Source organism: Vicugna pacos, chromosome 1, assembly GCF_048564905.1.
Source record: "Vicugna pacos chromosome 1, VicPac4, whole genome shotgun sequence".
NCBI lineage: Eukaryota > Metazoa > Chordata > Mammalia > Artiodactyla > Camelidae > Vicugna > Vicugna pacos.
This window is the reverse complement of record NC_132987.1, coordinates 68,248,930-68,262,143: the sequence shown is the minus strand read 5'-3', so window position 1 is coordinate 68,262,143 and position 13,214 is coordinate 68,248,930. Positions and strand designations below refer to the sequence as shown.

General features: G+C 42.9%; 1 protein-coding gene across 2 annotated transcripts; it reads left to right on the top strand.

Moving 5' to 3' along the window:
* Nucleotides 1–2,941: 2,941 nt before the first annotated feature.
* ADPRH (ADP-ribosylarginine hydrolase) lies at nt 2,942–10,694 on the top strand. 2 transcript variants are annotated; one of them, XM_006210325.4, is made up of 4 exons: nt 2,942–3,051; nt 5,369–5,694; nt 6,876–7,236; nt 8,217–10,694. In XM_006210325.4, exons 1-4 carry the CDS (start codon nt 3,002–3,004, stop codon nt 8,629–8,631), a joined length of 1,152 nt encoding a protein of 383 aa, XP_006210387.2. In that variant the 5' UTR covers nt 2,942–3,001; the 3' UTR covers nt 8,632–10,694. The 2 variants fall into 2 exon arrangements, with proteins under 2 accessions (XP_006210387.2, XP_015099955.1); XM_015244469.3 differs by lacking the exon at nt 2,942–3,051 and adding an exon at nt 3,061–3,412.
* The last annotated feature ends 2,520 nt before the right edge of the window (nt 10,695–13,214 follow it).

Below are 13,214 nucleotides of genomic sequence, written 5' to 3'. Positions count from 1 at the left end.
TTCTACCATATTGATCACTGCCTGCTTATTAGAATTATAGCACATGTCAGATTTTTCTTTAAATACTACTTTTATACTATCATCAAGTGGAGGCCTCTTTTGGAAGGAGCATGAAATATTTTAAAAATCAGACTCAAGAGGTTCAGAGTGTTCATGGAAATCAATATTTAGTCTTTCACCTGAGGAACTCTCTTCAATTCACTGGGCCTGTTTCCTCACTATAAAGTGACAGGTTGTGCAAGTAGCCCTTCTGATGTTGACCTTTTTTGATTTAAACTTTGCTCTTATGTACATGTGTATTCTACTTTTAAAAAGTACTTTGGGACTAGGGGCCAGACAGCTTGTTTTCCTTGATAAGCTGATCTTTGAGTCTTCTTTCCTAGTTTTCTTTAAAATCCTCCAGGAGGATACTAGATTTCCCTTGTGCAAATCTGGTACTCAATCTTAGAGATAAGTTTAGAAAGACTCAGTAAAACAGGAAAGGAGAAAGTTTAAAACCGTGACCACATTCATAACCCAGTGAACAGGCTTGACTGGAAAATAATTCATGCCTCAGCAATGAAGTGGGATGGAGCAACTGTGCATCATTGAGGAAGAAATGTCAACCTAAACTTGCATCTTTGCTTTTACCTTTTTTTTTTTTTTATAAATCTTTGCTTCTCCTGTGTTCTGTTTGGGTTATTTCTGGACATCTGGAAATTTTAGTTTGTCTTCTTAATTATTCTTCAGATATAATTTTTGCTGGATGCCTTCTCTGAATGCTCTAAGCTGATAATGTCTCTCTCATATTTGCTGACCTTGTACCTTGACCATTCTCCTTTGTTAGTGCTCATGCTCTAATATCATTATACCCTTTTAGTGTATAGTCTCTTCTGTTAGTGTGATTCTTGCCTTACCTCTGTAACTGCAGGGAGTGCCTAGCACATTTTATATGCTGTATTAAGGTTCTCCAGAGAAACAAAATCAATCCATTTATGGAGAGAAAGACTTAAGGAATTGGCTCATGTGATTGTAGATGTTGGTAAGTTCAAAATCTGCAGGATAGGCCAGCAGGCTGGAGAGCCAGGTTAAGAGCTGATATTACAGCTCCAACTAAAGACAATCTACTGGCAGAATTCCTTCTTCTCTGGGTGAGGTTAGTCTGTTTTTCTATTAAGGTCTTCAAGTAAATGGGAAAGGCCCACTTACATTATGGAAGATAATAGGCTTGCTCCAGGTCTACTGATTTCACTGCTAATCTCATCTTTAAAAGACCTTCCCAGAAACATCTAGAAAATTGTTTGACCACATATCTGGGTACTATTTCCTAGCCAAGTTGACACATAAAATTAACCATCACAGATGCTTACTAAGTCTTCTGAGTTGAACTGATGATACAAGACATGTGAACTGCTGCTTTTGGCTTCCTATTTCTCCTGGACTAGCTTTCTTCTATTTTCTTCTCAAAAGACTTTTGAAAAGCCCCTATTTCATTTTCCCCCCACTTTATTCATTTTAACAAATGTATATTGAGATCCTATCTTGTGGTATGTTTTCCTTTGAAAGTTTTTGTCATTTTGTATCTGCTGGAGAGTTCAAGGGGCCCTGTCTATTAACCATTTATTGTAGCGCTCTCTCTCTCTCTTTTTTTAATTTTAGCTCTCACGGTTTAACTAGCCATGGTATTACACATTAAGGCCCATGAAGTGGCAAAGATTTATTTAATCCCCCGTTTTTAAATTATCTATACTTCTGTTTTCCTTCTGTTGAACCAGCCTTGGCCATGGTGTGGTTGAAGAGGAACTGAACATCAGAGCCTCATATTTCTTTGTATCAACGTGAAAGGGAGTTTATCCTAGAGCATTATGTTATTTGAACATTTGGAATCAATTATAGTAATAATACTATTACAAATCACAGAGAGGAATACTTACAATGTAAAGCTCAGTGGTTTAAAAAAAAGATGTAAAAATGTATACACAAAATGATGTGATTTTTTTTAAAAAACTGCATAAAATAAAGACTATAAGTATTTACAATATGAGTGGTAGAATGTGGATAGTTACTATTTTTTCTGTTTTCTAAAATTTCTTTATATACATAATATACAAAAATTCTTATTGTGAAAGATTAGAAGTTCCCCCTTATCTCTCTCCCTACTCCCAGAAAACTCTATTAGCCTTTTAAGTGATAATCATTATTAATTCAATGTGTATCCTTTCAGTCATTTTACACACACACACAGAGCTTTTTTTTTTTTACATAAATAAGATCTTGTATATTCCTCCTTGTAAAATTTGATTTTTTTAAACTTAAGCTCTTCCCTTGTGAGTCTAATTATTTACCCAAAGTCTTCTGATTTAAATAAATGTCTACTTTTTTAAAAAGTTCCATAATTATGCCATAATTTGGAAGAAGGAAACTCATTCTCCCCTGTAAACAGATACTGGGATTATTTCCAATTTTCTGCTATGAGAAACAACTCTGGAAAGAAATCCAGAAATCTTTGTGCACACATGAGGGTATTTTTAAAAGCGAGCTTCCCAGAAGCTTTCACAGCTTTTCTACTGTAAGTATGCATTATTTTTATCATCCAAAAAATTTTATTAAAAAACAAAAAATATGTCAATAGCCTAAAGTGAGATCAAGCCCTGAAAGCGGGGTGGTGTCAAGGCCCAGCATTCACCTGATACATAGTAAGGGTTTAATATCTGTAGCCAGAATGATAGGCACAGCAAATTAAAATTCTAGAGACGTACATATAATATTTGCACACAGTGATTCTAATTCTTGTAAGGTGATATTATTAATTTATTCAGACAAAAATACCCTTAGTTTTTCTTTGCTTATATTTACTATCAGGATGAAAATTTTCCATTCTGCTACCAAATAAATGACGAGAGTTAAAATTAATTTAATCCTAGCAACCACCCTAAGAGGTAGTGGGTACTATGGGCGGGGACTCAGAACCGTGACAACGGCGGCGGACGCACTTAGAACCCTTCTCCGGGTTTAGGGCGCCATGTTGTTCGGGACGCGAGGAAAAGCCGAGGCGTCCACGTGGGATCACGCGTGAATCCGATAGTCTCACGAGAGCTGTGGTCGAGACCCGCGCCATTTCGCGGCGCGCGATGCTCCCCCGCGCCCTCTGGAGCTAAGGGGGCCGGTGACGCTGGCGCTGCGGCCCGCCCCGCCTGGGCTCAGAAGGCCGCTGTGGTGCCGGGAAGCGCTTTCGCGGTCCCGCGACTCGCTCGAGCTGAGGCCCGCGAGCCTGCAGACGCCAGGCACTTGTCCACGGTCCGCTGAACCTGGGCGCGGTCCTTGAGCGCGGCGGCGCGCTCCGCCTCGGTGCCCTGGGCCTCTCTGCACCCCGAACAACAGACGCCCCGCCCTGCTGTGGGCGCGCGTGCGCTGCACCCGCTGCAGCCACCAGGTACCCCTCCCCGCTGTCGGCCACCACGCTCGCTCCCCTCCCCACCCTCCCCGTCCGGTCTCCCGCGCGCTTTCCCCGCTCCCTCTCCCTTGGCGACCCGGTATACCCCTCCCGCGTCCCTTGGGCTTTCTCCTACCCCGCGGTGACCTGGGGGCCACCTCCCACCTCCTTCTAGGGCTGGGCGTGTCTCCCCACCACCACCACCACCACCAAAAGAAAAACAAAAAAAGCAGAGGACTGTCGGGAAGCAGCTTCCTAGACCTCTGTTTTGAATTTATAATTCCTATGTGAGACTGTAAACTGTAAGAAGTAACAGCATTCTGAGAGCGGGAGGCCAGAGCAGTGCGTGTAAAAGCTAAAGGAAGTTTTCCAACAGAATGAGTTGGTTATCTTCCCCCAGCCCGGCTCACAACTCACAAAAACACACATTCTGATGAAACCAGAAGGAGTTACAGAAAGGAAGCTGAGGACTTTGGGAGAGAGGGTACGGCGGGTTAAAAGTTGGTCCTCAGAAGCCAACAAAGTTTGGTCTCTGACGCTCTCAGCACAGGACGCATCCCAGGCTGCATCTGTAATTTACACAGTACAATTTACTGTGGGAAAACATAGGTCCAGGATGAGTGGCTTGTCCATAGTCACACCTGATTTTGGGCAGAGCTAGGACTATTAGCCCAGAACTCTAGTTCCTAGGCATCATTTATGAACAATACAATATGTAAGTAACATTTTATAGATACCTTTTTTGAGCCAAGAAACTCAGCATGATCAGTAGTGGTCTGTTCAGTCTTGACTTACTTAACCCTGAGGAAATAGGGTTTATAGGGTTTAGCTAAGTGGAGGCAGAGAAGGCAGATCTTGGGTGGGGAAAGAGCTTGAGCTGAGGGGAGAATGAGCAAGTCCACCAGCGTGTAAAAGTGTTTGCCTGGCCTGTGCAAGTGGACTGGATGAAAGAGTAGGGGCAGACGGTGGAGGGCTTTGAATATGAATGCTGCAGGCAGTAGGGCACAGTGGGGAACTGGAAATGCACCTACAGGGAAACCAGCACTTAACCAGGGACTAGGTTCATGTATTAGCTGAGAGTCTAAGACTCCAGAAGTCAGTCATTTAGAAGGAAAGCAATTTAAATATTGCTGTGGAGAGGAAGTATTTTAGTTCAATTAATAGAAAAACCCTTTTCCCTGGTTGTGTGTGAACAATAAAAATACTGTTTACTATCTGCTAAGCACTGTTTTAAGTGCTTTATAAAAATTAATTCATTTACTCCTCACAGCAAACCCACAAGTTTGCCACTGCTTTACAGATGTAGAAGGTGAGGCACAAAGAGGTTGCTCAAGCTAAGTAGGTCTGTGCTGAGGCAGAGTGGACCAGAATCAGATTTGGGTCCCAGGGCTTCCATTCATTGGTTGTGTGAATTTACCCTGTCTGAGCCTCATTTTTCTTAACAGTGAAATGCATACTGTAATCCCTGCCTCCTAATGAGACAGAGAATATGTAGGTCTTTTGCAAACAGGGCATTGTGATACCAGTGGAAAGTTATTATTTAAGTAAAGGAGGAATGCACTTCCAAGGCCAAATTCAGATTAAAAAAAGAAAATGACAAGCTTGGTTGACTTGTAGAAGTTAATGGGCTGGCCATTCATGGAGAGGCAAAGGTGGAGTCATAGTTAGAATTGTGGACTTTGGAGTCAGATGGACCTAAGTTGGAGTCCCATCCTTGCCCCTTATTAGCTCTGTAACCTGAGACAATTCACTTAACATTTCTGGTACTGCGTTACCTTGATACTCATCCATAAACTAGGCCTTTTCCACTCTTCATAGAGCAGCTGTGAGGATTAAATGAGATGCCCTTAATACAGTGCCTACAAAGAGTGAGTACTCAATAAAATGTAGATAAAGCTAATATTTTTTCTGATTTTTCTTTCTCCTCATCTTTTGTGTGTCTTATTATTCCCCCAGAGGCAGCCTCACCATGTGTGGGGGGCTAATCGAGAAGTATGTGGCTGCCATGGTGCTGAGTGCAGCTGGAGATGCCTTGGGGTACTTCAATGGGAAGTGGGAGTTTCTCCGGAACGGGGAAGAGATTCACAGGCAGCTGGCCCAGCTTGGCGGCTTGGATGCCATAGATGTGGAGAGATGGAGAGTCAGTGATGACACAGTGATGCACCTGGCCACGGCAGAAGCACTCCTGGAAGCTGGCAATGTCTTGAACTTGGCTCGCCTGTATTCCCTCCTTGCTAAGCACTACCAAGACTGCATGGGAGACATGGATGGCCGGGCACCAGGTGAGAGTAGCCAGAGGCAGTCTTGGACAGGTGGAGAATAAAGCAAGCCCAAGGAAGCGATTAAAAATGTTGATTGAGATTAAATATCAAGGAGACATTAGTTTTTATAGTTGTGATAAAAATAGAAAAAACCTAAATGTTTTTGTAATTTATTATGGTGACACATCTTCAGACATTTAAAATTATGCACATAAATATTTACTGACCTGGAAAGATACTATGTATTAAGTAAAAAAAAAAAAGTAGATTACAAAACACTATGTATCTTATAAATCCATTGTCATCAAAAGTATGTGTATACTTCTGTTGGGAGAGGTATGGAAGAATATACACAAAGATGTTAATTGTTTCTGGGTGATGGGAGTATTTATAGTTCCTTATATCCTTTTACTTATCTGTAGTTTTTAAGTTTTCTGTAATAAATGAGTGTAAAATTTTTTTTTCTTTTTAAAGGAATCTGGAAAAGGTCTTGTAGAGACTCCTTTTCTGTTTCCAGGTCTGCTCACAAGTGGTTCTTGCTCACTTTGGGAACTTGTTATAGCATCTTGGGCCACCAGCTGATGTGAATTACCTTTTCCATAGCTTCCCCTGTATTAGTTTGAGCTGCCATAACAAAATACCACAGACCGGGTGGCTAAAACAACAAATAATAATTTTCTCACTGTTCTGGAAGCTAGAAGGGATCCAGGTGTCAGTTTCATTTCTTCTGAAGGCCTTTCTCTTTGGCTTGTAGATAGTTTCCTTCTAGCTGTCTCCTCTCACAGCTCACATTCTTGGTATCTCTTTGTGTATCCCAATTTCCTCCTCTTACTGGGACACCTGTCAGATTGAATTAGGGCCCACCCTAACATTCTCATTTAACTTTATCACTTTTTAAAAAGCCCTACCTCCAAATACAGACACATTCCAAAGTCCAAGGGGTTAGGGCTTCAACATATGAATTTTGGGGAACACAGTTCAGCTCATAATACCTCCTGATGAAAGCTTCCCCCTCATACACCCAAGGGTCTCAGGTGTAAATAAGTCACAATGTTGGCTTGGGGTTTGGAGTTTGGGCACATTCATGATCACACTTCATAGTTTTTCTGTCAAAGAAAGCTGGAGACAGGGCTTGGTTTTCTCCTCCTGTGGGGCCTTTGCTTTGGTTACACTGACCCCATGCCCTACCTGGCTCTTCCCAGGGGGCGCCTCAATGCAGAACGCCATGCTTCTGGAGCCAGACAAAGCTAATGGCTGGAGGATTCCCTTTAACAGCCATGAGGGCGGCTGCGGGGCTGCCATGCGGGCCATGTGCATCGGTCTCCGGTTTCCCCACCGCAACCAGCTGGACACCCTGATCCAGGTGAGCATCGAAAGTGGCCGGATGACCCACCACCATCCCACAGGCTACCTGGGAGCCCTTGTGTCTGCTCTTTTTACAGCCTATGCTGTGAATAGCAAGCCTCCCCAGCAGTGGGGGAGAGGACTGATAGAGGTGCTACCGAAAGCTAAAAAGTACATTGTCCAATCAGGCTACTTTGTGGAGCAGAATCTTCAACACTGGTAAGTTTTTAGGTACACTCTCCTGCTAGAAAATGATTGAATCTGTGCACTCATGTGCATGCACGTGTATGCCTAAAACTCATAGAATGTAGCAACTCATGGTTCTCACTGTCCAGTTTTGTCATCCACTGCACGCAGCCCCTCCCACCTGCTAAGGATTTCAGTCCCAACAGTGGTGGCCACCAAGTAGCCAAGTGAAGACCTCAGTGCTTCCCTTATGTATAGGAATCCTGTTCCGTATTACAGCTCTCTGTAGTTTTTGTGGTTGGCTGTTCTTTACTGAGGTGAACTTTCCTGCTCATTTCCTGGAATTTGTTTTTTCAGTGTTGTCTTGACACACAATATTTTGAAATCCTTTGTTAAAATGCCTGAGAGAGAGGTTTTTCCACCAGCTAATTAATAAGTGATAAGGCCGCATCTTCCCCTTTTTGTGAGTTCACTTCAGATTGCCTTTCTTAGAATAAAAAGGTCCAGAGGCTTTCTGCTGAAATCACCGATGGTCATGAAGTTCCAAAGTTCCCTCTTGAAAAAAAAAATATAACTATATAAGGATATGATGTATTAATTAGGTTGATGGTAGTGCTCATTTCACTGTGTATATCAAATGATTACATACACCTTAAATATGGACAATTTCTGTTAAGAAAGTAATACAAAATAAATGATAACATACATAATGACAGACTAAATAAAGTTCCCCCTTGAAAGTTGACACTTGACATGATTCTCAACTCAGGAAAAACAAACCTTTATTTCTGACCTTTTACTTGTGTTATCAAGGCCTTATATTATTCCTTAGCAAAAATTTATTGAATTAATGTCACTTAGAGCTCATTTTGATTTTTTTATATCGTATGATGTTAGTACCAGAAATTGAAATCATCTTGAAATTTTCCCTGTTCGCATATCTACCTGGTACCTTTCCTAATGGCTTTTGATTCTATTTTTTTAATTGACTGCAGATGTTTTCCTTCCTACAGGTCTTACTTCCAAGACCAATGGGAAAAGTACCTAAAACTCAGAGGGATTTGGGATGGCAAATCAGTCCCTACCTTCCCCAAGCCCTTTGATGTGAAGGAGAGGGATCAGTTCTACACCTCCGTGAGCTACTCTGGCTGGGGCGGCAGCAGTGGACATGATGCCCCCCTGATTGCCTATGATGCCATTCTGGCTGCAGGAGACTCCTGGAAGGAGCTTGCCCACCGAGCCTTTTTCCACGGTGGAGACAGTGATTCTACAGCTGCCATTGCTGGCTGCTGGTGGGGAGTGATGTATGGTTTTAAAGGAGTGAGTCCTTCCAATTATGAGAAGCTAGAATACAGAAACCGGCTGGAAGAGACAGCTAGGGCTTTGTATTCTCTTAGGTCAAAGGAAGATACTGTAATTACCCTTTAGGGAGAAGTGACATTCATTTCTGGTGGTTTCTCCTCTTGTGTAGTCCCTTTTCTGTTCAGTTTCATTTTTTTCAAAGTCAAGAGTCTTAACCTTGTACTCAGGGAATTTTGAGATGATAGTCCCTTGGGCACCTGAAGCTCAGTCTTTCCAAACTTATCCTGTCCTCCTTACCCTGCCCCAGATCTATCCCTCTTCTTATCCCGAGGAGTCTTTTTTTTTTTTTTTTTGTAAGCACTTGTCACCACCGGAAATTATATTTTTTACTTGTTTGCTTACTTGATGATTTTCGGTGTCTGCAGTAAGCTCATTGAAGTCAGGGACTTGATGGGCCTTGCTCATGGTTGGGCCTGTAGCACCCAGAACAGTCCTCGCACAGGCAGGCATTAAATGATTTTCGCTGGCTGTCTGGATGTGAGTGGTGGGGAGAGGTGGAGTGGGGCAGCTAGAGGTACAGTCTTGGCTAGGAGATGGACTTCCTCCCTGAGAAGCTGCTTCTGTTCTGGGCCATCCTGGGCAGGAAGCAGTAAAGAGTCTGTGGGTTGGAGAGCTGTCCTGTTGCCCCTTTCATACAGTTGAGTCCCACTGCTGAGTAGAAAGACACTCTCCTTAAAGAAACAGGGTTTCTCCTTTCACCCAGTCACTTGCAGGCTTCCTTATTCCAGATCAAGTTCTCTAGCTGTTCAGGAGAGGTGTCCCCATTATCAGCCTCTTTTTTTTTTTTTTTTAAATAGAGGTACTAGGAAATGAACCCAGGACCTTGTGCATGCTAAATATGTACTCTACCACTGAGCTACATCCACCCCACCTCCTGAAGAGTCTTTATCTCAGTTAATGGGGTCAGCATCTCCCACATTAAAAATCTTGTAGCCTCATATCTGAGTCTTCATTTTTTACCAGCTAATCTTTCACCAAGTTTTTTCTATTTGTTTCAGGTTAAGTTCCCAAAAGTGGGCTCTGAGACAAGGACTTGAGTGCAAATAGTTTATTTGGGAGGTGATTCCAGGAAGCACTGTTAGGAGAATGGGGAAGTGAGACAGGGAAGGGAGGGGAGCCAGGAAAAAGTACATTAATGAGCAGGTTACCACTGTGGGCATTTGGGACTTAAGCCATCTGGGTCCTCTGCGCAAGGCATTCAAGAGTTGTTTCACCTGAGGGGCAAGCCGACCTGGGGTGTTTATCCACTGACTTCCATCTGACGTTGATTGAGGACCACTCCCAGGGATGCTGACTCCCTGGTGCTTCCTGGCCTTCCTCTTGTGGAATCCAAACATGAGTGTCTTCAGGTAAAGACTCAGAGATGCTTGCAGTGGCAAGCTGTATGGTGCATGGGAACAGTGAGAAGTATATGTGGGGTCCCAGTAGCATTTGCTATAAGGTTCTACCTCCTAAATATCCTTCAAACCTGTCACCTCTTTTACCTTGTTGCACCAAGTAGTTTTCAGCTGGATTTCTGCAATCCAGGCTATTCAGGTCGGGAGATGCTGCTCCTAGCTGCACCCCGTACTTTCTTGGGCATGGCATTTGACATGGGGTCTGTTTTGTTGTTGCCTGTTTGCTTGTCTTTATTCTCCTCCAGAGAGAACTTAGCATGGTGCCTGGGCACACAGGAGATACCTAATCAGTATATATTAAATGAATGTTGCTTATTAGCCTCCTGTCTGGTGCCTCTAATTCCAGTCCTACCTTCCTCATTGCCATCCAGAGTGATCTTTACAAATACACAATGATCATGCTGCACTTCTAAGCATGTTCCAATGACCACTCACCCCCTCTCTTCATTTCTTGGTGCTTTTCCCACTCTTTTTCCCCTGGTAAATTCTTACTCACCCTTCAAGCCCCACCTCAAGCAGCACCTCTTAGATGGCAGCCACTCTGACTGTTCAGGCCCTTTCTCCTCACTACCCCCACAGCCTTCTGTCCCCACACACCGTCCTGGTGTGTGGTGATTGTGTGCCTTTTGGGTTGATCTCAAGCTGCTTGTGAGGGACTGTGTCTCATTCCTTTTGTGGCCTCCCTGTCTGGCCCATTAGCGACATTAAATAAATATTTACTTTGAAAGTTCATCAAGTTGTGTTGATGTGAATGCTTTTAACATGCAGCATGTGTTTCAGACACCCTCTACTTCCAGATTGCCAGGAGTGACCTGTGCTGGGCTATGAGACATGGAGGGCTTGGTGCTTCAACCAGGCCTGTATGCTGAGTTAAATAAGACAAAGTTCTCAAGTCTGTATCTGAAGCAGGACTCCAGCAAAGGCGTGGCATTTATCTTTCTTCCATACATAAAGGGAGAAGAAGATTCCGAAGCTTTTTTTCTGGCTCAGAAAACTCATATATACTTAAATACTTCACAAAACAAATGTGTTTTAAATATTACAACTAGGACAATAGATTCTTCAGCAGAACAGTCAGAATTGTATTCTTTTGGAGATGGGGGTTTATCATTTATACAACATGGTAATAATATCTTAAATTCAGATGTACAAGATAACTCCTTTGTAGGAATATTTTGAGGACAGCTTTAGAATAATAGAAAACAGTATATACATTTTTACACAAGATTCTTGAGCAGAAGACTAACATGGAGACTCCTGTGACTTTAATTTTCCATTTGATAAAAACTGACATTGTAATGCATAATTGTGTGTGCTTTTCTGCAGCTGTAGAAGAGGAAACATTTTCTCCTTGTCTTTCTGGGGTTTCTTTTATCAGTAGTCAGGAGAGCCTACAGTTTCAAGGCCGAACACTAGAAATCTATTAGCACTGACCAAACAGCAGAAGTGAGATGCCTAAACCTTACAATATAGACAAGGGAAGAAGAGTATTTTAACAAGTAGAATCTGAGGCATGACTTGTTTTATCTCTGTAACTGGTTTGGTGAATGGTCTGAATGTAGTGAGAAGCAAACATGAAATTATTTTCTTTTCCTCCAGCTACTGCCTTCATACATACTCTGTGGAAGCTGCTTTTCCTGCCCCATAGTGTCATCTTTACACAGTTTTTGGTCTTTGGAGGGGGCTGGTATTAAAAACTCAATCCAGTCCATCCCAGTGAAGTTTTACAAATTTTAGCTTTATCCAGGTATAAATGACATACAAAATCGTAAGATATTTAAAGTGTACATTGTAGTGATTTGATACACTTATACATTGTGAAAGGTTTTCCTTCATCTAGTTAATTAACATATCCATCACTTCACATATTTATCTCTTTTTTTCGGTGAAAACATTTATGTTCTATCTTAGCAAATTTCAGCTACACAATATATAATGTTATCAACTATAGTCACCATTTTTACATTAGGTATTCAGACCTTATTCATCGTATAGCCAAAAGTTTGTACCCTTTTACCAACCTCTCCCTATTTCCGTCACCACTACCCCCACCCCCCCAGCCCCTGGCAACCACTTTTCTACTCTATTTCTATTAGTTTGGCTTTTTTTTTTTTTAGATTCCACATATAAGTGGTATCTTGTAATATCTGTTTTTCTCTGTCTGGCTTATTTCACTTAACATAATGTCCAAAGGTCCATATGTTACCACAAATGGCAGGATTTCCTTCTTTCTCATAGCTAAATAATACTCCATTGTGTGTATGTACCAAATCTTTATCCATTCATCTGTTGACAGACACTTAGGTTGTTTCCCTGTCTTGGCAACTGTGAATAATACTGCAGTAAAGGAAAGAGAGGAGGATGAAAAAGGTGCTGTGTGTCAGGCAGTTCACCAGAGCCCGGGGCACAGCTACCTATTTGATACCCTGTTTTCATTTCCTTTGGGTATGTACCCAGAAGTGGAAATCCCAGTTCAGTTTAATCAATTCTAAGACTTTAATGACTTGCCCTCTTTCCTTCCCACTGCAGTCAGTCCCAAGCCAAGGAGCTTAGAGGAGAAACGGGGACATGGATGCCTCTTTCATTTCTCCCCTCCCTCTCTTGGGGGTTCCCTGTCCCTCTCCAGTGTTGCCTTGAGACCACCCTCTTCAGTAGAGCATTGGTGGGAAAGGCTCAAGCTGGTTGTCTTCTGAGGGCTCCACTCATCCTGAGGGAAACTCATCCTTCCTGGTCACATCCACCAGTGCAGTGCAGTGCAGTGCAGTGCAGGCTGTCTCACCTGCTGTTCTCTCTACATACCCCCCATCCCTCTCACAGAGAACAGATCAGGCTGCTCAGCAGACAGCCAACTTGGGAGTAGATGCCACTGTCACCTTCACGTGGTCACCGTCAGTCTGAGCTGGTAGTTCCCCTTCTTTTGGCTTGTTGTGAGGGTGAGGTAGAGCACCGCCTTTCCTCCCCTTTCAGGGAGGGAAGGAAACCTCCTACAGAACTATGATTCTCATGATTTTTCCTTCAAAGTGCTGATTTTCAGCTGGGGGAGGTGGGGAAGGGAAATCTGCCTCCTAGTAAGCCCTACTGGAATTTGTCTTTCCGTGTCCTTCCAGCCTCCTTAGGGCGTGGTGGTGGGGGTGCATGTTGGGGGGAGGGGGTGATGGGAGGTAGGAGGGTGGAGTCAGCGGTTTTTGTTTTCCAGTGTGAAACTTCAGTCACCATTGGAGACAACAGAGAATGTCTCTTTAGAGATCCTAT

Excerpts from the sequence above, each read along its gene's own strand:
- ADPRH (XM_006210325.4), top strand. The coding sequence starts at position 3,002 with ATGTTGTTCGGGACGCGAGGAAAAGCCGAGGCGTCCACGTGGGATCAC. Across the intron at positions 5,695-6,875 it reads CATGGATGGCCGGGCACCAG|GGGGCGCCTCAATGCAGAAC; the intron begins GTGAGAGTAGCC and ends GGCTCTTCCCAG. Across the intron at positions 7,237-8,216 it reads GAGCAGAATCTTCAACACTG|GTCTTACTTCCAAGACCAAT; the intron begins GTAAGTTTTTAG and ends TCCTTCCTACAG.